The sequence below is a fragment of the Rhynchophorus ferrugineus genome, unplaced genomic scaffold (genome assembly GCF_030347505.1).
Source record: "Rhynchophorus ferrugineus isolate W39M unplaced genomic scaffold, kcgeb_rfMv2 rfM4, whole genome shotgun sequence".
Lineage (NCBI taxonomy): Eukaryota > Metazoa > Arthropoda > Insecta > Coleoptera > Curculionidae > Rhynchophorus > Rhynchophorus ferrugineus.
In genome coordinates this window covers 1,885,564-1,912,883 of record NW_027472583.1, presented here as the reverse complement: position 1 = coordinate 1,912,883, position 27,320 = coordinate 1,885,564, and the positions used below count along the sequence as shown (strand labels likewise).

At 32.5% G+C, this 27,320-nt stretch overlaps 1 protein-coding gene across 7 annotated transcripts in view; it reads right to left on the bottom strand.

Annotated features, from left to right (window-relative positions):
* Positions 1-11,177, bottom strand: part of LOC143195919 (uncharacterized) — a 392,362-nt gene extending 381,185 nt beyond the window's left edge. For 3 of the 7 annotated variants that reach the window (XR_013005613.1, XR_013005612.1, XM_076403438.1), the window contains exons 1-2: positions 10,851-11,177; positions 6,314-6,925 (exon numbers count right to left, since the gene is read on the bottom strand). Coding sequence is in view for 5 of the 7 variants with exons in the window: in XM_076403438.1 (XP_076259553.1) it covers positions 6,314-6,826 (513 nt within the window). In the remaining 2 variants the exon portion in view is untranslated. Of the gene's footprint in view, positions 1-6,313; positions 6,926-10,776 lie in introns of all 7 variants that reach the window. The other 4 variants (XM_076403442.1, XM_076403441.1, XM_076403439.1 and 1 more) reach the window with 4 other exon arrangements.
* Between the last annotated feature and the right edge of the window lie 16,143 nt (positions 11,178-27,320).

Below are 27,320 nucleotides of genomic sequence, written 5' to 3'. Positions count from 1 at the left end.
CACCGTCGTATTGTTTATTTTCGGAAATGAAAACAAACAACAAGAATTATAACAGGGAAATGGCACAGAAACCAGAAGGTGTTATATTGAATTGTTTACATTTGTTTATTTAAATCCGAGAACATAAAGTTTGGACGTTTGATTTACGACAAAGGTAAAGTGTAGCTGCGAACCATCTGCAAACCGTTAATATTTGGTGATATCCATTGGATATGATGAGAGACGACAGTAAAAGACCTCGCCATCCATGCCTATACGAGTTTCTATTGGCTAGGACTGCACATGCGCACTTGTTCTAATCTAACCTGACAGTTTTCACAGCTCGCGTCCTTTTCTACCACGCCCTCCGTACCACAGTCTTAGTTGTGGTTAGATGTCATTTTTAGGTTAATTTTGTATTTACATTTTGTTGAGGTAATATAATTATTTCATAGGCAAAATTAGCAGCAGATAATGCGAAAATAAGTATATAAGGCATGAATTATTAGTAAAATATTATCATTTTATAAAACAAATTTTGTAGATTGTTATGGAACAAAGGACATATTTATATATTAAATAATTATCATAATTATAAGAGGCAAACAAAATTAAATATGTTCAGAATAATTCTGACAAAAAATTATTCGTTTAATACTAAATTTCTTTTAATAAACTTATTTTCCAATGGATTTTTACATACGCATTTTAACTAATCTGATGCCAAGGCATGTAAAAAAAGAAAAATATATGTTTTTATTTACCAGCGTTATGTACCAAAAATCTACACTTCCAACATGTCAACCTTTTATCTGTGGGTGTTATGAAATTATCCCAACTTATATTTCTTGGTGAGGTTATCACCATGTATACAGGAGAGTGGGTACACGTAAACCAATATTAATACATTTTTATTTTAATTTCGTAATTTGTTGACAGGTCTTAAAAATACGTACGTGTTTCATAATAAAAATATGATTTTGTATTTTAGTACTTCATTAGTTTTATTTTATAAACTGCATTATTGCAATATTTTTCAAAAACATTAGGGAAACCACAGTCGTCGTCATCATCAAGCCCTAGCCAGCAACCGCAATCAATACCCTGCTGTTGGTGCTTCCATCCAAAATGTGGATTTGACCTCATCCTTCACTCGACTCACAAATGTAACCTACGTTTATAGATTTGTTTAGTACTATCTAGGAAAGAAACTCGTTAAATCTCGCATTTCAAAGATTTCGGATACCAATAAGTTCGGAAATTATTTAAGTATTTAGTCAATAACTTTATAGTTATCCAACATCCGACGAAGTAATCCAGCATAGATCATTCATCATCATCAACAACATCAATTTTTAGCACTAAATACTTAAGTGCATTATTTTATTTCTGTTATTTGAAAATATATTGTGTACTAATAGAAATAATTAATTTAAATTATAATATGGCATAAATTATAACGAACAAATGTTTATTTCAAAATAAATAATTTTAATTTATACATCGAATCCTTTTAATATATTAATAATTATTTATATAAATAATTATTGTATCATAAACTGATTTATATAAACTATAATATATACCAGGTGTACCGGAAAGTCATTGCCTAACAGATGTAGTTAGGCTTAAATATTTTATTCTACTGAAATCAAGCTTCAAAGCTATATATATTATATTTTGCGAAAGTAACACCCTCATAGACTTCTAGCTCTTTGAAAATGTCAAGTTTCGTACCTAAAAACGTGCATTTGCCACACGCATTACTGTTCTTATTTTATCAAAAGAACAAAGTTGCTGAAAGTCATTGTTTGCTAATAGAAACTTAGCTTGAACTTGGCTTAATCTCAAAAACATGTGAGGCGTGGTCTCAAGTTTGAAGTTCTCTCAAGACAAAGTCTGAAGATGCGAAACAGCAAGAGTCATTCGATGAAGACCCAACCTGAACTCAAAAGCAATTGGTAGAAGCTTTAAATGTGACCTAAGAAAGGATTAGCGATCGATAACCAGAAATGTGGTAGATCCGAAGGATAGGTGCCACATCAATTGAATGATAAATGGGAAATCGAAAAATCGTTTGTGAAATGTTGAACAAAGGTATGGTCGGATCAATGTAGTGGCGACAAAACATATAGAAACATAAAGCAAAACCGGTCAAAAAAGCTTTAAAAGCACGTCGCACCCGCCGTACTCTCCAGACTTTTCCCCGTCTGACTATGAACTTTTCGCTCGAAGAAGTTAGAATATGGCTCGATGAATGGTTTTGATCAAAGGACAAACGTTTTTAAAGGTTGTGATTCAAAAATTGCCTGAAGGATGGACAAGAAGAATAGAATAAAATGTACGTGCGGTAATAACGTTCCTGTATACCTGGTATACGAATATTTACTACATTTTAACGGTATAAATGAGTTGAATATACTATAATTTGATTATTCTTGTAAACAAATGAGAAATGCTTTGTCAAATTGATTTAATATGTAGCACAAATAATTCAGTTAAAATTCAATGATTGTGACAATAATGACACGGGTAGAAATCTACAGTAACTGTTTTATTCTGTTTTAACAGCTTGTAAAACACTACACCTTAGTGATCACACCATATGCACATGAAAGCTTTAAGGCCATGAATATTATGCTTCGGTATCGATGATATGACTGTCCTAGTCTAAGCCTTGACATTTGACCATCACAATACGCCACAAAAACAGTATTTCAACAGTTCGAAATGGCATTATCAGTCATTTCCTTCCTTTTGAATCTTTCCCACTGCATATAAACAACTAGAAATAGATTTTGATCAACTTCCGATATAGTTGAAGGTTCCTTGAGAGTTTAAGCTAGGTTTTCGTCCTATAAATGGTATTATTCGTTATCTACGAATTGTTTTTTGGCTCTCCAAATCTCTAATCTTCTACCAATGAAGCAGTAGAATAAACAGATACACTAAGAATAATTTTAAACTTTTAAATAAGATTTTAGATAAGATTTAAATAAGAGAAGATTAAGATCATAACCGTATTATGACCACTATTATAACAATATAATAAGACCTGGTACATCTGATCATGATAAATGATAAAAAGGTAGAACAAATTGAATTTATATTTCTACGGCAATTAATAAAATGGCGAGCCCTTGGGGAAATACCCATCTTGGTTCTGAATCTAATTACCGAGTTAAAAAAAATAATAATATCGCTCGCCGTTTTAATTGGCGCGAAAAAAAAAAGACAAATTGGCCGACAGCAACATAAAAAGTGTGCGGAGATGAAGACGCGAAAGAAAAACTAAGCTAAGTCCTGTAAATTTAATCCTAATTATTTAGAGTTTAGGAACAAAGTTGATTATTTAATATCGGAAAAATCTGGTTTTAAGCTTCCAATAAGGGATGAGGTGGTGAAGAAGGTGCGTTGTTTTGAAGCATGGGGTAAATTTTGCGCAACAAAACTAATTTAACTATTCTTACCAAGTAGGATTAATTTATTATCCGAAAAGAATGAGCAAAAAATGAATAAAAAGCTTTAAAAATTTAGAAGTTTAAAGAGTAATGATAATTTTTGAACAAATCATATTTTTTTAATATTCCACTTAAAAGTAAACAACATACCAGATGCGTTCAAAAAGTAAACGCTGTTTTTATTGTAGAATTCAAGCCAAATGAAAGCATGATGGGGGAAGGCTATCAATTGAAATGTGACAATGTAATATTGCATCATTATAAGTAGCAAAATGCATCCAATATAAAGGGATAATAAGCTATATATCATAGTCATGTATACATAGTATAAATGAATACGTCTCGATCAGACAACAAAGACAAATTGTCGTTATAGAATTGAAAATGCTAGCAACTAATTTCGCAATATGAGATCCGTGAAAATATACATGAAAATTCTTAAATGGAGAGCCCTATCTCTCCCGCCATATTAACCAGATATTGCTCCTTCCAGCATCGTCTTATTCCTGTAGGTGACTTACCAACACCAGTTTTAACGAAGAAATTAAACATGATATCGTCTCAAAAAACACGATATCTATGGAAATATTTAAACGGAAAGCCTTAAAACTTGTTTGTACATTATGTATATCACATTGTAAATTATTTGAAAATTCCATTGTGCTTTATAACCATGTTTATTTCGAACGAGGCTAATTTTTGTTATATAAGCCATCCATTACCATTTACTACGTCCATGGCATATTATAATTTATACCCCTCTAATTTATTACCAAGGGTTTCTGTATGCAGTCAAGCACAACATGTGTCAACATGTATGTAAATATTGTATGATTATATGTTTCAGCTATAATAGATGTCCAACACGTATGTCCTATTCGTGGCGAAAAAAACTGAAATGTATCAATTTATACTAATAAATATTCTTGTATCTTAAAAATATTGGACTGAAAATAAAATATTTTAAAATAATGGGTTGAGTAACAATGAATTTCAATTTTTCATTAATTAGTTTCAAACTTTAATCAATAATTTATATACAAAACTCTATCTAGCTACTAAAATCGTATCTCACTGACAGACATTTTACTGTAAATCAAGGCGATGAACATACCGAATTAAATCCCATATATTCAGGAGTTCCGCAAGGTAGTGTACTGGGTCCAGTACTGTATCTTCTGTATACGGCTGATCTGCCCACCACAAAAATAACTACTGTGGCAACATATGCAGACGATACAGCAATCTTAGCATCCCATGAAGATCCAGTCACAGCATCAATAAACCTACAAACCCACCTGGAGCAAATACAATTATGGTTGAAGACATGGCGCATTAAAGCCAATGAATCAAAATCGACACATATAACGTTTACCCTGCTTAGAAGAACACGTCTACCAGTGAATATCAATCATCGTCAACTCTCCCAAGCAGAGCATGTTAAATATCTTGGTATGCATTTAGATCGACGCCTAACCTGGAAGAAGCACATACTTTCTAAACGGAAACATCTGGGACTAAAATTATATGAAATGTATTGGCTCATTGGGCGCAAATCCAAGTTATCATTAGATAACATGGTATTGCTGTATGAGTCTATACTGACGCCCATTTGGACATACGGAATTCAACTATGGGGTACCGCTAGCAAATCAAATATATCCATCATTCAACGGTTCCAAAATAAGGTGTTGGGTACCATTGTTGATACTCCGTACTATATTTCATATAAAGTGATACAACGCGATATTCCTCTAGAACCTATAACGAGTGTAATTCAACGTGTTTGTGTGAAGTACTTCGAAAGAGTGTCAGTGCATCCCAATGTACTCGCTAATCAGCTAAATATGCGACGTGATAGTGAAGTGCGTAGACCAAAACGTTTAACACCACCTGATCTGATTACTGGACATATGTAAATTTTAGAATAAGCTTTAGAATAAGACTAATTAATTAAGATAATATTTTATACAGAAGATTGCTTAAGGAAGTGATTTTCTACATGCCATGTATATATAATATAGACAGAAGATATACTTATTGCCAATAGGGCAGATTGTGGACTCACGAAGAGTAATAAAAAAAAATATACAAAACTGTATCATCGATCGCTGATCATTTTGCAACTTTCTGATAGAAAAATAATTTTTACTGGATTTATGTTATCTTTTTTTCTTTCTCTCGATGAATGTTAAAACTTCTTTCATTCAAATTTCAACGAGTAATAATATTCCTAATAATAAAATATCGGTATTAACGATAAATAAAAGTATTATTGTAATTAAAAAGGGTGCGATGGTTAAATAGTTTATAAAGATTCACTGAGAAAATACAATATAAAAATTTAGTAGTCATTACTCCATTATTTTTTACAGTCAAATCAAATATATAAAATATAAAAATACAGTTTCATCATACAAAATTAAACTGTTTGAATAAAATTACAGTAATTATACATTTCCGTTTCTTTCTTATAGTTGAAAAAAAAAGTAAACTCATATTGGAATAAAATAGAAATAAACCAATTACTTTTATTATATTATGTAATGTTTCTGAAAATTAAAATGCGATTAAATATATTCCTCTTTTTCGCACTACCACTTGCCAATTTAGAATTAACTGATCTGTACAGTACAGAGAATCAAACAATTATCTCCATCCTTTCTCAAAGTTAGCACGGTAAAGAATTCGTACATCTCCCTCTATTATCCCGGTTAGAAAAACAGAAGAAGCCTGCATCTGACTGAAATAGTAATTAGTTGTTCGACTGTTTTGCAACTATTGACTATTTCGACTGCTTTTAGTCGATAGTTTCCAACGCTAGTTAAAATCATTAATCGTCCTAAAATATAATAATTCAACTGGAAACTCACCTGAGTTGAATATGGTTGTAAACTCAGCTTGACTCCATCCTGCATCAGTTTCTCCTTCAGCAACACCTTCAGCTGTAACCTGGGAATCTTCACCAACTCAGCTTTCCCCTCCTCGTACTCGTCTATATATTTCCCAACCTCCTCGATAGGAGGCGGTGCACTGGGCATCTTGTCCGCTGACGTCCTGGAGGAGGTACTGTTCCGATCCGCATCGCTGTTAGCCGCGGACGTTACGAGAAAACCCGGTGGCACCGAGGGCTCTTCCTCCAAATTAGTCTTTTCCGCCTCCTCCAGGCTGAAATATACGCTGGCGGCACCTTCCTCGCGCAAAGTCCTGACACTGTGAAGCAGACGGGTACGATGGGACTGGTTGAACACGCCGATAGCATCGAGATCTGGATCGCCGATTTGCTTGCAGATCTCCAGGTCGTCGTACCCGTTATCTATGAAACTTTCAGCGTACTGACCCAAGCGCAACGATTTCAACCATTCGGCGACAATGTTTGTAGCCATACTACACGATGACAGTTGATGGACGATCGAAACACACACACTTAACTTAAATTGCACCAGGTATCAATACGTTTTTACCGACAGTCAACACCTGCACACCTGAAAAAATGGATAAAACGATTTAGTGTTAATGGTAATGGCTTAAAGAACAGGCAACAGTAAATATTTAGCTGAGCGACATATTTAATTTTCTCCATTCATCTGAATGTAGCATACCCCATAATTGTTATTAACAACAACACTAAAAAGAACTATGGCTTTAATAATATAATATTTCCTCTTCTGAAGATCATTAAAGTTAATAAAACTTCTCAGGATTGTAGATAAAAAAACGAAAAATATGTGGTCATATTTCAAGTACATCTGTTATCTCCGTTCATCTGAAAATGATCTGGATTAAATTAATTTTATTTATTATCTCCAGTCAATCGAGAAATTCTTTAATTTGTAACTCTACAGCATTATTGTATCTTTACTTTAGATAAAAGAACAACTTTCCATTTAGAAAAATTGCCATGAAAATTATTCGGCATTGTATTCACCAAATAATTATCTACAGTTAATATAAATATCATAGTTGTCGATTATAAATACCCCAGATATATTATATAACATTCCATAGAGATTTTATTTCATATAAAACAAGACATTACTTGTTACATACATAGTCGTTTACGTTATAGATATTTTAAGACAAGACTTGATATAAAAAGTACAAAAAAAAACTAAAAATATGTGAGTAAACTCAGAAATAATTGTTATCTCCATTCTGTTAAATGTAAAATGTACCACAATTGTTAAGAACAATATTAAAAAGAACAATAATATTTCCTATTAAGTAACAAATTGTATATTTAACATTAATTCATTCATGAGTCGAAAGAATATAGTAAAATTTCCTCATCTGAAGATCATTAAAATTAATAAAATATTTTAATAGTTAAATTTAATTAAGAAAAGAAACTTCATATTTCATTAGCGATAAAACGTTGGAAGCTAATCAGATTTTAAAACAAAATATGAGATATTTCAATCCATTTTAATCCAAACTGGAATACATTGTAGGGGTCACACAAACAGGACGAGACCAGCCTGCCAAGAACTGTCATCAAGACACGACTGAAATGGAAATGAACTGGTCTACATTAATTTTAGTTATTATCTCCGGTCAATCCAGCAGTATCTCATAAAAGTGTTTGCCAAAATTGGCATGAAAATTATTTAGCATCGTATTCATCAAATATTTATCTACAGTTAATATAAATATCAAAGTTCCCGATCATAAATATCCCACATATATTAAATGACATTCAATATAGCTTTTATTTCATATAAAACAAGTCATTACTTGTCACATACATAGTTGTTTACGTTATAGATATTTTAAGACAGGACTTGATATAAAAAGTACAAAAAAAAACTAAAAATAGGTGAGTAAACTCAGAAATAATTCTGTTATTTCTATTGTTCTGAAGGCAAAATGTCCCACAATTGTTAAGAGCAATATTAAAAAGAATAATAATATTACCCATTATCTAACAGGTTGTATATTTAACACTAATTCATTCATGCGTGCAAAGAATATAGTAAAATTTCCTCATCTGAAGATCATAAAAAATTAATAAAATATTTTAATAGTTAAACTTAATTAAGAAAAGAAACTTCATATTTCATTAGCGATAAAACGTTGGAGGCTAATCAGATTTTAAGACGAAATATGAGATATCTTAATCCATTTTAGTCCATACATAGTAAGGGTCATACAAAGAGGACGAGACCAGCTTGCCAAGAACTGTCATCAACACACCTGTCACGACTAAAATGGAAATAAACTGATCTACATTAATTTAGTTATTATCTCCAGTCAATCCAGCAGTATCTCATAAAAGTGTTTGCCAAAATTGGCATGAAAATTATTTAGCATCGTATTCATCAAATATTTATCTACAGTTAATATAAATATCAAAGTTCCCGATCATAAATATCCCACATATATTAAATGACATTCAATATAGCTTTTATTTCATATAAAACAAGTCATTACTTGTCACATACATAGTTGTTTACGTTATAGATATTTTAAGACAGGACTTGATATAAAAAGTACAAAAAAAAAACTAAAAATAGGTGAGTAAACTCAGAAATAATTCTGTTATTTCTATTGTTCTGAATGCAAAATGTCCCACAATTGTTAAGATCAATATTAAAAAGAATAATAATATTACCCATTATCTAACAGGTTGTATATTTAACACTAATTCATTCATGCGTGCAAAGAATATAGTAAAATTTCCTCATCTGAAGATCATAAAAAATTAATAAAATATTTTAATAGTTAAACTTAGTTAAGAAAAGAAACTTCATATTTCATTAGCGATAAAACGTTGGAAGATAATCAGATTTTAAAACGAAATATGAGATATTTTAATCCATTTTAGTCCATATATAGTAAGGGTCATACAAAGAGGACGAGACCAGCTTGCCAAGAACTGTCATCAACACACCTGTCACGACTAAAATGGAAATAAACTGATCTACATTAATTTTAGTTATTATCTCCAGTCAATCCAGCAGTATCTCATAAAAGTGTTTGCCAAAATTGGCATGAAAATTATTTAGCATCGTATTCACTAAATATTTATCTTCAGTTAATATAAATATCACAGTTCCTGATCATAAATATCCCAGATATATTAAATGACATTCAGCACAGGTCTTATTTTATATAAAACAAGACATTACTTGTCGCGTACATACCCGTTTACGTTATAGACATTTTAAGGCAGGATTGTTGATAAAAAAAACAAACAAAAAAACGAAAAATATGTGATTAAATTCAGAAGTAATATATCTACATTCATTATTCATACGCGGCGATAGCTATAAACGAAATGCCATGAATTCAATTCAGTTCGTAGGAATTTTAAAATGCACCGCAAGAAAAAAAGTGGTATTAACAGTTGCCGGGTTGCCGTTCGCATAAAAACATATTGTACGTTTAAAATGATCGGATGAACGTAGTAAATACTATAACTAATTTACAATAATTAACTGTCAGATTCTTTATACTGGTAACTGATTATTTAAATGAAATTTTTTTGGAAACACTTTCAAAAATATTAGAAACAGTTTTGTATGAATTGATGTTTATATAAAGACACTAAACTATATATAGATAGAAAGGAATTGCATGTACTTGAAGCAAGGTTGCTTGGGTACCTATAAAACAAGTATGTTGGCTAAGGAATTGAACAAAGTTGAAATGGAAATTACTGAGTTTAAAATGTCTCCAATAATTCATATATATATATATATATATATATATATATATATATATATATATATATATATATATATATATATATAACAAAATTTGATAACATTATCAAAAAAAATAGGAATAGTTTCTTATAAATTGAAGTTTATACGAAAGACATTAAACTTAAGATAGACAGCAACTGCATGTATTTGAAGCTAGGTCATTTTGGCATGCATGACAGAGGTATGTTGACCAAAGAACTGGAGAAAGCTGAAATTGACATTACTGAGTTTAAAATGTCTCCAATCATTTATATTAAAAATATATATATTTGTATACCGGTAAGCGCTAATATAAATGAAAAGTTTTTGATAACATTATCAAAGAATTAGAAATAGTTTCTTATGAATTGAAGTTTATATGACAAGCAAGGTCGTTTGGGCATGCATATCAGAAATATGTTGACCAAGGAATTGAACTACTATACATAAATACGTCTGAAACAAAGCTAAAATGAAAATTACTGGATTTAACATTTGTCCAATAATTTATGTTCAAATATTGTTGATATTTAATCAGGTTAATTAATCAATTTGAACAAAGTTACAAAACTGCTTTTCTTGATTGGTGAAATAGTAATGAAACCAGTATGCGTTTGTTCTTAAAAATAACCAACTACGATATTAGATACGGTTGTTTTTTACTGTTGCTGTTACTCCAAACCATTCCCCGGATCGTTGAACTTCTAACGAAGGCAGAACGTACGGAAAAAAACGGCCAAATCGCTTAATCCATTCACTAGCCATCCCTCCCCGGCCGATAGTCACCTGAAACTCGGCGAAAACAAGTCGAAATATTGTTTCTGTTCGATGGTAGGCGCGCGAACTCAAAAACGAACTGAAAACTAAAAGGGAAAAGGGAACTGGTCAATCCACTGGTGATAATGTCGATGGCGCGACGCAACTGAATCCAGCGTATCAATATTTGCGGCGATGTTTATACAAATAAAACATTGTTTCACGTATATCTTTGGGTATCGGTCGACGGCGTGACGTATACGACGGCGCTCGCAACGACGGCGTCGTCAGGACTGACGAGATTCCAAACGGAATGGTCAGAAACCGGCTTGAGAACCAGCGAGAGACATGCAAGCCGCGATATCGGCGCGATGTTGCCATGTTTTCACAACGTCGAATAGTTTCCCGATATTTTTTCATCTATTCGCAAACGGGTAACATTTTTATCACTTAAATAATTTTTAATTAATTATATCTTACACTAGATATGCTTAGAACAATCTTAATTTACAAATTCATGTATTACCACTTTTCGAAATTAATATAAAACTAAACTAGTTAGGCAAAAACTTTTTATTTATTTTTTAAACCTCCTTTTTACCAACGAGGGTTTATCTGGACTGGACCTACGGTTTAACAAGGGTTCCGGAACCCGGTCCTCGGTATTAGACTATCGACTGCCGAGTGACCAGCTTGGAAATCATCCCAGAAGGAATCCGATCTTACCCAGCCTGGTTACTGGCGTGGCTCTAACTTAGTCTCTGGTATAATAATGTTTAGGTATTAACACTGCTGTTAAGTGCATCCCACTACACTACATTACACTACACAAGATCAAGTGGTTTGATTTTTTGGAATTTGTGTCCTGTTCTGGTGGTATCCAAGAGTTTCCAAGACTCGTATCTCCTTAATCCTCATATCTCCTTACGATTCTCTTGATTTTCTGAGTGACAATCGATATCTGAAGGTCTCGGTGTAAGTAATCAGTCTTGTAGTATTAAGGTGCACCTACAATACTTCTCAGGACTTTGTTCTGGAACACTTGTATTATATTTATATTACTTTTTGCGGAATATACCAAAATTCCTATGTTCGTATAGGTTTCATTACTTGCTGGTATAATAACAACTTATTTTGTAGTGATAATTGTGATTTTCTTGCAATTAACCAATGCAGTTTCCTATATTTTAACTTCACTTCTTTCCTTTTCACTTTTTATATATTCCTTCCAGCAAAGTTTTACATCAAGATCCAAATCCGAGATAGTTAGCGTTATTATTATACGGAGTATTATTTATTGTCATTGGTGCTTGTGTGGTCTGATTATACGTGAACTTTCAGATTTGGGATCGTTAATTTTTCTTTTCCATTTTTTGGTATTTTGGTATAATTATTTATATTGTCATTTGCCTGTCGTATAGCTCCTTCGTTATTATGTCCGATAGCAAGCAACGCAATATCATCAGCAAATTTCAATGAGTAGGTAAAAAATTGACCCCAATATACTCCCCTGTGGTACACCTGTTTAGCTTCTTTAATGGTAGAGTAGTACAGTAATTCAATTTTACAGTACAGTACACTAAAGTAAATCTGACTCTTATGTAAGTTTCTAGTAGTTCAGTGTTTTTTGCGGGTACATCTAAGATATAGCTCCTTACCTTTTTACCTTCACTGGCTTTCTCAATTACATCTGTCATTCAATTCAATTGTTTGTTGATAAACTTATAATGATTCCGTAGGTATAACGTTGTTTCTCTCTATATGCTAAAATTAAGAATACCACTTATAACACTTCAATTGAAAATTCCACGGCCTACCATAGATAAACAAATTTTTTGGCAATTTTTTTTTATTCAACATAATATCCTTCAAGAATGATACACTGATTATAGCGATCCGACTTTGTAGTACGATTTGTCCTTTGCTTCAAAATAGGCCTGAGTTTCAGAGCATTCTTTTGAGATCTGAGCACAGGAAATAGTCGCCGGGGGCCATACCTGGAGAATTCGGTGGATGAATGGATTTTTTCGTTTTCACTGACTTGTGACACGGTGCATTGTCTTGGTGAAGCAGCACTTTTATTTTCTTCAAATACGACCGTTTTTCGGCGATTTCGCCCTTCAAACGGTCGATAATCAGTATGAACCATAAAAGGATTTCGAACAATCGAAGAAAAATAAACCTTTCATCTAAAATCTAGCAGACGGGTGGTCTCTCTTTATTTACCTAGTTTTAAATAATTCATGTATTCACTAGAAACGTATCTAAAGCACGAATGACTGAGGAAGCTACCATTTATGACTTTAAAAATCAACCAATTAAAAAAATTCAACAGTACCAAACTTAGTCAAAAGACGCTCAACATTGTTGTCATGAAATTTGACGCATAATAGTTCATTATTCTTGTCAGGGCGATGATTGGAATGATCTCAAAATTTCATTTTTATTTCTTGTTTTGTATGTTTTAGATTTCCTTGTAGCGCCGAAGGAAATGAATCTATTTAGTCCAAACATGCTTCATTGTTCTCAAGAATTTTTCTTCATTTTCTAGATAGGACCGTGAAGCTTCTGTAGTTTCTGGTTAAAAATCATGTAATTTTCCTTCTTAACTTAATTTGTCTGAAGGAGTTTTGCTTTTGTTTACTTAATCAACTTGCTGTAATTTCTATAACTATTCATTAAAAGAATTGGAAGAAATAGTATTCAACCCGAATAATTTCTCCTCCAGCACTTGTGAATGCTCACCTTTATAGGTTTGTAACAATAATCGTTTTCCGGATTCTGATTTTTTTTGTATAAATGATAATGCTAATCAAATTTTTAATTAACTAATTCATAAAATAATAAACAAGTCCTTGTGCAATTTACGTACTATGACATTTAATTTTTTATAAAACATTATATTTTTAATAATTTTCAGTTTATTTAATTGGCTATCATGGTTTATCTGATAACTTTCCGTTTAAAGATCCTTTACTGATCTAAAATAAATCAAGAACAATTTTAATAATAATATTATATTTTAGTTACAAAGTACAAAGTTACCTAGTCTTACAAAGCCGATATATTGAGCAAAATTTTTCTTAGTAAACTCTTACATTTTTATAAACCTGATTGATAGGTGCATTAAATATTTTGTTGTTATTCAGCTTAAAAACTGTAAATATTAAAATCATTATTTTAAATTTTTTAATAAAAAATTATTTAAACAAAATATTTAACAACAACCATTAAATCATACTTATAAATAATTGGGCAAATTCAAAATCAGAAACTAAATATCAAATACAACTAAAATTGTTACAATCCGGCAACGTGCCAAGGCGATGGTATGAAAGCATTGTTGCCACATTCTTGTAGGGGTTGCAATTCAGCAGGTGTAAGGAAGAAGAAGCATAAATATCGGAACTGCAATTAGGGGCGGTATTTATACAGGGACAGCGTTAAAATTGCCGTTAAACTACGTCGAAATAACGATGCTGAGTTCCGATCGCCGTGTTTTTTTTTGTCAGCGACAAAAGAAACACCGTTCGACGTGAGCTGTTGTTATCGGACGGATGACAAACCACAAATCAGCACTCTAGATTAACTAAATGTTTATTGTTGACGCACCAGTAAGGTTTCTGTGGAAATACGGTTGGGAAATGATTCTTACTAAATCGCGAACTGACATTATGGTGATTGCATATAAACTGATAAATACTTTGTTATCGAAATAAAAATTATTATTCAATTCATTCGGTTCTCATCTTGTTAATGTTTTTATTTTAATAGTTTTTTAAATAAGACAACAATTTGTAGTCAAGCTGTGTACAAATGTCCGGCAAGTCAAGAAAAAAAGAGCGAAAAAAAGCATCCGAAACTGACGATTTGTCATTTGCTTCAAAATAGGCCTCAGTTTTGGCGATCACCTGTTCATTTGACGAAAATTTCTTTCCAGGGAGCGTTCTTTCGAGATCTGAGAATAGGAAATAGTCGCTGGGGGCCAGATCTGAAGAATACGGTGGATGAGAAAGCAATTCCAAGCAAAGCCCAATTGTTGGATTTTTGCCATCGTTTTCACTGACTTGTGACACAGTGCATTGTCTTGGTGAAACAGCACTTTCTTTTCCTTTTTTCTTTTTTCGGCGATTTCGTCCTTCAAACTGTCCAAGAACATGCTATGTAACAGTCGCTGTTGATGGTCCTTCCTTTTTCAAGGTAGTCAATGAAAATGATTCCATGCGCATCCTAAAATACAGACACCATAAGCTTACCAGCCGACTGTTGCCTTTTCCCACGCTTTGGAGCGGGTTCATCGTGCGCAGTCCACTCGAATGACTGTCGTTTGGACTTCAGAATGAAATAATGGAGCCACGTTTCATCCATTGTCACATATCGATGCAAAAACTCGGGTTTATTAGACTTGATCATCTTCAAACACTGCTCCGAATCATCAACTCGTCCTTGTTTTTGGTTAAAAGCGAGCTCGTGCGGTATTGTTATCTATTTATATCTATAATTCACAAACTAATGATCCGACAGCTGTCAAATTTATACACGCATCTCTTGAGGGTTAACAAAAAAACATATGGATTTAATAGTAGCGCCGTCTATGTGTCAGGCCGGGGACTTTTCAATTGATCTGTTAAGTTTATTTGAATTTTTATTGACGATTGTATTTTATATACCACGAAATAAACTTATTTCTTACAATAAGAAGAACGTTCTAAAACATATAAGGTCGGGTAAAAATAATTTCGGTTTGCTCTAATAAATAGATTTAAAGACTTATATCTCCAATAATACTTATATATTGAAGCCATACTATAGCGCGTTTGAAAGGTAAATGCTTTTAGGTTGAAGATAGAGATAGTATAATTCCTCTACTAAGTCAAAAGTTATTGAGGTTTGAAAATGAAAGTTATTTGGCTTCCAAGATAGAAAAATGAAGCACCAGTTCATGGAGAATACGTGGTGTTTATGATGATTATTGTTTAAGGAAACGCTTGTGAAATTGTGAATATAATGCCAGGTGTGTTGGAAAGTCATTCGTAAGAAAATACAAAACGGTATTAAACCACTGCCATTTGACCGATACCGCTTACTCTCATAACCTTTGGCATGAGTTACAAAAGGCCGCTTATTAAAGGTCGACGATACTCCAAACTTGCCGAAAAAGCGATATTACACGATTTAAACAACTTCACCGACGGACAACACATAATTCTGAATGAACAATTTGGTTTCTGTGCCAAATATTGAAGCCTTCATCAAGCTGCCCGTGTCACAGCAACAATCCACCAAGCATTAAGAAAATGTCGAAAAACTGGAGCCATCTCCTTAGATATCTCCAAAGCTTTCCATCAAGTATGGCACCACGGTCTAATATCCAAAGCGAAACAGCTTGGTCTACCGAATGACCTAATCTCCCTGATAGATTCATACTTGGACGGTAGGTCCTTTCAATAGGTGACGCAGTCTCTTCTCGGAAACAGATTTCCGCAGGAGTTCCGCAAGGTGCTCCACTAGCCCCAGCCCTATTCAACTTCTACATGTCTGATTTCCCACTCCACAAACATTCCCTCACAGCATTTTATGCAGCTGATACCACTTTTTCACACCCGGTTATAGTCCCGACAATATTCGCGACACACTTCAAGTCCAACTGAACCAGGCGATTGCGCGGTACAAACTGATAAAGTACCTATTCCCTGGCTCCATAAAGTTTCATACCTCGGTCTCCAGTTCGACCGCAGATCCTAAAGATCAGCTCAAATACAGCAAGCTATTTACAAAGGCTATGGCGTGTACATCTTACTATTTGCAACATCAGCAAAAGACCATTTGGTTCTAGCTGGTCATCATGGAACAAGAAAGAAAAAAGACGTCGACGATCCATTTCTCGGTACTGTCTTATAAAATTCACATCTCTCTTATAATAATAATAATAGTCCTCTTCATATTTGCGTGTTTATTGTATAATTCATTGCCTTTTTTTATTATTATTTTTATTATTCAAATAATTGTTATAATATACGTTTTAAATCCGCTCCACTATTTATTTTTCAATCTAAATATCTAACAATATAGTTTCATAGAGTATTTCTTAGAGTTTCAAGAGTGTCTTGTTGACGTAGTTGATATATAAATGTTATTATAATCACCATTGTAGTACCTTGTATATTGCCAAGATAGTGACTATTATAATGTTTTGTTGAATCTTTGTATATTATTTGCCAATAAATAAAATTACTTTTTACAAAACAGAAGTGGGTTTATATTCAAAATACAGCCAAAATAATTTTGTGTTTATGTATTGTTATGTTTCAAATAAAGTGATACAACGTGAAATACCTTTAGAACCAATAAGGACTGTAATTCAACGTGTTTGTGTGAAGTACATCGAAAGTGTGTCAGTGCATCTCAATGTACTCGATAATCAACTAAATATGCCTAGTGACAGTGAAGTGCGTAGACTAAAACGTCTAACACCATCCGATCTGATTATTGGACATATATAGACTTTAGAATAAGACTAATTAATTAAAATAGTATTTTATAAAGGAGATCGCTTAATGAGGTGATTTTCTACATGCCATGTATATATAATATATAACGTTCTTGGTAGATTGTAAAACTACTAAATGTAATTAAAAAAATAAAATGTATTGTTATTCGATTATACTACCAGTGAGTTGCGAAAGAAGAAGGTTTAAGGAAGATGATGCTGAAAGTGTTAGTTAATAATTGGCGATTATGGAAGTACATTTACTGCAACTATTTTAGGACGATATATATATATATATATATATATATATATATATATATATATATATATATATATATATATATATATATATATATATATATATATATATATATATATGTATAGTTTCTATTTGATTGATTTGTGGTAAATCACTACCATATATCATCAGACCATGAAAAACATGGTTAGACTATAAAAAATGTTAATGAACGTTTCTAATTAAAATTGAAATTCTCTCTAATCTTTTGAACTTTCATTTTAATACTTTTAAGGTATTTCCTCTATAAAAACCGAATGTTTTATGACCAGATAATACGTGTATAGGTTATTTAGTCATCATTATCACCATTTCCAATGTTGTATTTAATTTACTTTCAAATTAAATAGTCTTGTCGTAACAATAGTTGTATTAAGTAGCATGGAGTTTAAATTATTCTCGTTTAGTAAGAGTAATAACTTTTTCCACCGTGTAATACTATGCGTGTTTTCAGTTTTATTGTCTTATTAAGAAACATTATGAAGGAATTCAATTATTTCAGACTGTGAAGAGACAAGCTTTTTTATTAGGTATACGACTTAATATTCAGAGATGTTTCCTTGGAACCTCAAATCGTTTTATATTTAAAATAGAAATAACTTGTAGTTTTTCAAAATGATTATATCTTACTGGAACCACACTCTAACGGCACAAATCTAGCATTTATTTAAATATTATATATACTTTCTGCAAAAAGTAATTTAAACTCCATTAATGCTTATATCTCAAAAACTATACACTTTATATAAAAACAGATAGTTGCCACGTTTTTTTCGTGCCATAATTCATGAAATACGAAAGTTTTAGCCCATTTGCTGACCTCAATTTTTTTGACGTTTTTTCCATATATATACTCAGGAAAAATCGCGGTTTTTGGCCATTTTCGTATTTTTCGTTCTAACTCTATTTTGAACCAAACTATATTCATGAAAATACCAACACCGGTGTAAAATTAGCTGCTCAATAAGATACTAGCTAAATTTTTGGTGATATTTCAAGAGTTCCGGAATTACATCAAAATGATACTTTCTGCAAAAAGTAATTTAAACTCCATTATTGCTTATATCTCAAAAACTATACACTTTATATAAAAACAGATGGTTGCCACGTTTTCTTAGTGCCATAATTCATGAAATACGAAAGTTTTAGCCCATTTGCTGACCTCAATTTTTTTGACGTTTTTTCCATATATATACTCAGGAAAAATCGCGATTTTTGGCCATTTTCGTACTTTTCGTTCTAACTCTATTTTGAACCAAACTATACTCATGAAAACATCAACACCAGTGTAAAATTAGCTGCTCAATAAGATACTAGCTAAATTTTTGGTATTATTTCAAATGTTCCGGAATTACATCAAAATGATATTTTCTGCAAAAAATAATTTAATCTCCATTATTTCTCATATGTCAAAGACTACTAACTTTATACAAGAAGAGACAGTTTCCTCGATTATTTTGTCGCATTATTCATGTAATATGAAATTTTTAATCCGTTTGGTGGCCTAAATTTTATTGGCGATTTTTAGCTATTTTCAGACTATTCGTTATAACTCTTGTTATATAAGAATTATATTTTTTAACAAAGTTACATTTCTCTCTACTTGCACAACATTTCTCAATAATAATATGTAGTAATGATCTACCTATTCCTTTCAATTCCAACTTTCCTTCCAAATCACTTCTATAGTCACAGATATTAGTATTGTTATTATTAACTGGCCGAAAGTCGCGTAAAATTCCGATTCAGATAACCAATATCATATACATATCATATACGGCGCTGGATCAAATGCAGTGAAATCTCCATTTATATATCGGCCTTGCTTTAGTCCATTTTAGACGGGCACTGGGGTATTCGATTGCTGCGCAGGTGTCATTAATTACAAAAAGAATTCGCGTATGCTAATTGGGATTTTCTTTTTGGTAAGTGATATTTGGTAGTGAAAATATATTAGAATTTTTGGGAGATTATATAATTATTTCTAGGGTGCTTCTTTAGTTTTTCTTTGGAAGCTTTGCAGCACTGCAGCGGTTATACACCAGCCTCTACTACCACTAAACTATATTAAGAAACACTTTTAGTAATTACGGAACGATTGCCAATCCAATGTTAACCTGTTTACTTTTCTTTATAAGTAACTTGTTTTCTGTAAATTTTCATTTCAGCGATTTTTATACTCAATATAACTTACGATAACGATATATTTCCTTTATTCATAACACTTTCAAATTCGAATTCTCCCACTAGACACATTGTATTATTAGCCACACCAAAAAAAACTAGAAACGGATAAAGTAAGATCATTAATAAAAATTCCCACGTCACACCCAGAGGAAATGAATAAAATAATCTTTATCGAGCTTGTAAAAACAGTAGATGGAGCCCATTCATCTCGAAAGGATAGCGCTATCAGCGAGAGCGCTAAAAATGGAAAAAAATCGGTACCCAATTTTCGATCCTATCGTATATAACGCGAGACGACTCCTTGCTGGACGTTTTTTTTTCTCTTCTCTTCCAGGGAACAATGTGTTTGGAACAGGAAAGGACCCAAATTAATCCGTTCATGGCTGCACCGCCAAAGAGACCGAATGGAAAATAAAGAGAAATTGGGCCGGGTCTGTCGGACCGTGCGGTTCTTTGTTCCAGCTGGCGAGACTTCATACGCACACGGTGAATAATTTTACAAGTACACATTTCGTGTACGCCGCCATCGTCTGCACGCTGTCCCAGGCTGCGATTACGTTTAGTTTAGTTTTACATTTTTTATCGTTTTTTTTTGTCACTTGATAGTTATCTTAACTTTATTATAAAATTGAGTAATACATATAGTTTAACCCAGTGTCTACACCTAGTAAAATTTTTAAAGGGTTCTACAATTTTTGCAAAAAAACTTGTCCATTAACCGACATTTGATGTCGGTTAATTGGAAGGGATTGGACAAAGGATTGGACGGAGGAGGCTCTATGTTCGACTGTCAATTATGGACCGATTTTCAAAATTATTTTTTTATTCGAAAGAGTGCCCTTCCGAGATGGTCTCATTAGAATCAAGTCAGGATCTGATAGTAGAATCTGGAGAAATCGAGGGAAAGTCATGTGCAAGGTTTTCCCATATTTTTTATCTAAAATAATCAGATATTTGGGTATAATGCTGTAGCGACCGCTATGACCCTTTAGGCCACCACGCATTCACCTACACCAAGTTCAAAGGTTGGCAACGCTGGTGGATTGGTACCATACGGTTCCCAGCTATAAAAGACCACCACGACGACGTCTCGCTCTCTTTTCTTTTCTCTACCCCTTGTAACAGTACCACTTCCACAGCGCTACCGTATTTCCTTTATCTAACCTAATATCCTGTCTATTCTCCAGTCGACCACATGTGTCATTTAATATCGCAATAAACAAGTATGAGTGAATTCCTTCTCAGAAATAGTAGTGAGTGTTCGGACAAACAATCGCATCGACAGTCACACATTCCGACCGACCGACCAGACGAATATTCCTACAATGCCATTGCTCAACTGATGTGACGGAAGACCAGAAGTCGTTCTGTGCAAAAGTCGTTCAGTTTGCCTTTTAAGCATTAACAATATCATATATAAAGATGGAGGAAACTGTTTCCATGATGGTAGTGGTTAGAGAGTTCGGTCTACAAGCGCAGGTCGATTCCCGGCAAGGGCAACCACTTTTTATTGTTCTAGTTTGGTTAGAACATTTGTCAAATTACCTAGACTAGGTTGCGGGCCCCGAGACATGAAGCATTCGTCATCTCCAATCATTGTTTCTTTATTCCTATTTTTCCTCATACGTGCTACAACTTTACTTAGCCTACCTATTGCAATGCTTAATAAAATAACTGCATAATTTATTGAGTAAATATCTAACACTAAAAAAGTTTTAAAATAAAATATGTAATAATAGTCGTTGTAATAACTAAATAACAATAGACAAGAACCTTCTTTAACATATATACTACAGGAATTTTATATTATATTATATACACACAATTTAGCTTAATACCTACCTAAACCTATTTATCTATTTACAATATTATTTTAACTACAATCAACTGATAAGTCGGTGCCTACATAATACAAAAAGAAAATATAATTATGTGATATTACGAACAAACTAAATCTAATGTTTTGCTCGTACCGACTTCAAAGTTATCAGTTGGTACTAGTTAAAATAATATTGTAAATAGATAAATAGGTTTAGGGGGATATTAAGCTAAATTGTGCGTATATATAGTTATTAGATTATTATGTACATATTTTATTTTAAAACGTTTTTTTTTGGGTGTCAAAAATTTTTGTTCGATTATTTCTTAACTTTTAGCGAGTTATTTATTTTTTGAAGTCGGTTCATTCTTTTTTAGATATTTTATTTATACAAAATGTTTATTTGTCATATACATTACTTTAGGTTTTTATAAGCATTGTCCCCCTCCTTTGTACATCAGATCCCGTGTTAAAAATTAAAAATCACAGTTGTATAGTGGAGAAATGACGATGAAATCATCTAAAACGACAAAGAAATACACATTCAATTTATTCGATGGATATCGATGAATATCGATATATTATATTTATTTTGTTGACAAATAGAATTTGAGAAAATTAAGAACCAAAAACAAACATGTTATGTCCGCTCTAGAAATTATTTATTAATAATTAATTTTTTTTTGATATATTTCAAAGTCTCCTTTTACCAAATATGGGTTTATCTGGACTGGGTCTAAAGTTTAACGTGGGCTCCGAACCCCGGTCCTCAGCATTAAGCCTACCGACTGGCGAGTGACCAACTTTAGAAATGATCCCAGAAGACATCCGGTCTTACCCAGCCTGGTTACTGGCGTGACCGGAATCATTTTCCTTGTCGGACTCTTGCCTAGAACATTCACAAACATAAATTTACGACCATGCCCCAGCAGGATTCGAACCCGCGGCTATCGCAACAGTAGGAGGGCCGTCCCATCGCCTTTACCACTGCGCCACCAAGCCGGCTTATTAATTAAATTAAAAAGAAGTATCGATAATGTTCTTTGATGTATAGTTTAAAATATCGAAACCGATATATCGATATTTTTACCTTTAGTCTACATCCCTACTATTGATAACTACTGGGCCCCACCAGCTGGTTGTATAATGCACCTTGCTGAACTTATTTGTCCGTTGTTTGCCATTGACATTAAAAGCGCCACTTTTAAATCATTGGAAGCAAAATCGACAATTGGTATATGATGCATTAGCACCATCGCAAGTTTCTAAAAGTGTTTGATGAGCTTCGGCAGTAAATTTCTTCACACAACAAAAGTAATTGTTAGCGTCAAGCCGCTTATGATATTACAAATCCTATGGATTACGTCATCTTAGATGACGTTATTTGATATATCAGTGACAGAATGTTTATATTAACCCCAAACCTAATTAGTGCTGAATTAGTGTTTATGTTATTGGGATTATTCAACTAGCATTGGGAACTATCGACTGAAAACGACTATCGTTTCAGTCGCTATTTTTAGTTCGACTGATCTTACTACTTTTTACTGGTGACTGTTTTCAGTCGCTATTTTCGGTCCGATTGATTTTATTACTATTTACTATCGACTGTTTCAGTCGCGTACTTTTAGTTACTATTTTTGGTTCTACTAGTTTCATTCGACATCGACTTTTAACGTTCTGGCTCTGTCGTCCTAGCCGCGACCTTGACAAAAATGTACCCAAATTATGCTTACTATATGTAATATACTTATTTATGTAATATATATAGTTTTATGATTTTTTTGCTAGTTTGCATGTAAATAACAATATATTGTATATTAATATAGCAGCATTTTGGAACGATATTATTCAATATTGTTATTGTAATAGGGTAAAAAGATTAAAATTGTGAATGATAAATGGTAAAATACTTTTGACTGCTTTTATGGGAGTTATAGGTAATAAATCGATTACTCTCTCGATTTTTGTTAATATTTCCGTTCAATAATAAATAAAGCATGTACTTTATTTAAAAAAGCTCTAGTAGTTATTGTGCGATCATTTTTAAATATGTCATAGATTAGTTTTTTTTATAATTAGGTATATGTTTATGTTAATTTTTATTTAGTATTTATGATTATTGTACGTCTTTAGTTTTTAGGTTTTGTTTAAATTCTATTATATTGTCTATATTTATTATAGCAATATACATATTAAAATACGATAAAGCATTTGTGGGGTATTATTCCATTCCGTAGAAAAATTCCATTCCTTTTTATAAATCCACAGAACATTCGAGTATAGAAGTAATTCTACTTCGTTTAAAATGAAATTATTAATTGCATGTTAATAGTATTCAGTAATTATCTTTTTACTTTTATTTTTTAAAGTTAGTACGTGAAGGAATATGTACATCTCCGTCTTGCTTATACTACCGTTGGAAAACATAAGCACATATAAAATTAACTGGTCCAAGCAATTATCTCCGTCCTTTCCTCTCTCACAATTTATACAGAAAAGGATTCGTACATCTTCGTCTGACATAACGAATTGAAAAAAAAAACAGTTGAACCGTACGTTTGACTAAATATAGTAATTACTAATACTACTATTATTATTTTCAGTCTCTACTTTTTTGACTATCGACTGTTTTCAGTCGAACTCCAACCAAGAATCTAACATTAGAAATGGGATAAAGATCCCCGTGCTTTTTTAAGTTAATATAAATTAATTGGACATTTTCTCCAATCTCTAACGGAGAATCTTAGAGTAATGAATGTCGAAAATGCAATTTTGAAGGTTGCATTATTAACTGACAGAAATTGTAACATATATAACTTAATAGTTAGATTAGGTTATTTAACGGTTGTTTATAATGTTTATCTTATGCATGTTCTTGTTATGACATTTCTAATGCTTATTTAAGCGTACCTGTCAAAGAACAAGTTTAAAATCTGACATATAAAGCTCGCGTTTAATAAACCGTATTTATTTCCATTTCAACGGACAGAAAACATTTAGACTAGTTTCGTTTTAATTTACGGATAGTTCTTGCATTCGACTAGGAAATAAGCAAGCTCCGTCCTCTTGGGCCAGACATTAAAACAAAATTACCACTCGCATTTGCATAAATATTATGTCCTGATTAAACTCCACTAAGTTGAATGTTAATTATCCGCAGGAATGGAACGGGAATTCCTTCGAATAACGAGCAAGAAAAACAACAACAAGGAAATATATACGGTGGCTAATAAAAGAAAAATGACTCATCTAAGCATAAAATACACTTTACTGATTTATCACTCTTTAATTATAAGTCAATTTAATGAACAATTAATTGTCAACACCTATCTTAGTACTAGTATGAATGAAGTTTTACTACGAAACTTAATTTATTTGCATTTTTATTCTCACTTTTCATCTGGGGACTTTCTTGAAAAAAAAATATCACTCCTCACTATTCGATGCGCCATTTATATAAAATTTGTAGTTTTCTTTTTGAATAAATTCTAGCACCTAATGGCAAATAGTTCTAATAGTCAGAATACCTCTTGCACCAAGTTCGTCGTAAACACCGATCCAACGAAATGGTCTCTCTTGGAATGATCGGTAAATATGAAGTGATGATCCCGGTATTTTTCTTCCCTTATCTGCGCCAAAAAGGTTACGAATAATATGCGAGTTCATCTCACTCTTGGAGAGTCTTTTCATATATAGAGGCAGGGCTATAGGTCAGTTTCCCACCCGGGTATCCATTTCAATTCGCAGGTAAAATATATTAACTTCTCCTTAAAAATTTTTATGACCGTCTGAATCCCCAAATTTGAAGTAATTTGACACCCATTTTTTGTCAAACTTTTTAACAATCAATTAATTAATAAAATTTATTAACTATCAAACTTGATCAATATCCAAGTACCCGGGTACCCACTAAGATTAATGTATATGAACGACGGGTTTATACACACTTCAGAGACTGCTTATTAAAGTATTTAGTTAATTTGACTTTTAAATTGATAATACACAATATAGTTAGTAATTTTTTTATTTAAACAATAATTCTTATTATAAACAATAACAAAAATAGTAAGAAATACCTAACTCCGTTTTGTTTTATTTTATTAATATCGTTTTCCATTCTTTTACCATTTATTTATTTACATTATTTTATATATATATATATATATATATATATATATATATATATATATATATGATACAGTGCCATATAAAAATTGACATACATTAAATTATTTTGTACATCCTTCACATGTCGTGGTTGTACAATGTTCGTCACAAATAGGGTTCTCACATATCCAACATATTTTTCTAGTTTTCGACGTTTTTTAAATTCACTTTGGAGACATTCATAGCATACACCAGTAATCTTTTTCCTCCCAGTTGAATCGAGCTGCGTCTGAGGTGTCAATGATACAGATGATGTTCGCTGATGCGCATTCGGATTGATAGCTCGACTAAGAAGAGATTCAATCGCCTCTTTCGCTGAGAAATGCCTCATAATTTATGCATTATTCGAACGACTTTCAACGAATGGAGTACATAGCTCTCTGCCCAATTGCCGATAAAATAATCGTTGTTCATACGATTTTTTAACAATCATTTTATTATTGTCACAATACAGAATATATGATGCAAGGCAGGCAATATCGAGAATATAGTAAAAAAATGCTAGAGGCCACCTTTGAGTTGATCTTTTTGTAGTATATCTACCAAGAATTTTATCCATCGTGTCTGCTCAAGCTTTAGACCGGTTATAAAATATAATTTTGGGTTTTTTCTTTGCACTACCACTAATTTTAGCTTCATGATGCATTGATGATAGCATAATTACTACCTTGTTTTTTTTTGGTACATAACTACATATGGTAACTTTTTCATGAAAGCCAAACGTAGTGGATAATTCTTCTCGCGTTTTTGATACAGCCATTGCTGGTGGAATGTTCAAGGTGCCAACAATAATCAAGTTCCAAGATAGTAAAAATTTTGCCAGTGTAAGAGTAGTGAAGAAATTATCCATTGTAATTTTTCTACCGGATCCTCTATACGGTGCCACCAAGTCTTTAACAACTCTTTCACCAACGTTTTTTTCACGACCATCTTTCGATGTTATAGTGTAAAGCTGTCCAGTAAGTGGATATGAATTTTCAGCATCAGATATCCACCATATTTTATTTCATATTTAGCTGGCTTTGACGGAATCTTCTGAGTGAATCTAGTTCGACCTCGGTATGGATAAAGTTGCTCGTCAATTGTCAGGTATTCTGTGCTGTTAATCGTAATCCCCAATTTATTGTTGGAATATCAGCACTCTAAAGCAGATAGAGTAGTGGCCTCCAGATACCCTGAGAAACTTAACTGTTTCCTGCCGAAATAAGCGCTGAGAATGCCTCTTCAGGCGAGTATTTAACATTTTTTTCAAAAAGATATAACCCCGGTAGCTGACAACAGTTTAGCAATAGCAATTTACTCATCTTCTAGATTAATCCTTAGTGCCATACCCGATCGAAAACTTGTGAAACGTCCAACAATACTGCAGGGCAGTATTTATTTTCTTCAAATGACTTTACAATAACCGCTGTTACTCTGTGCACTTGGTGGATTATCGAATGATGATTCCGAAATCTAAACTGGAAATCTGGTA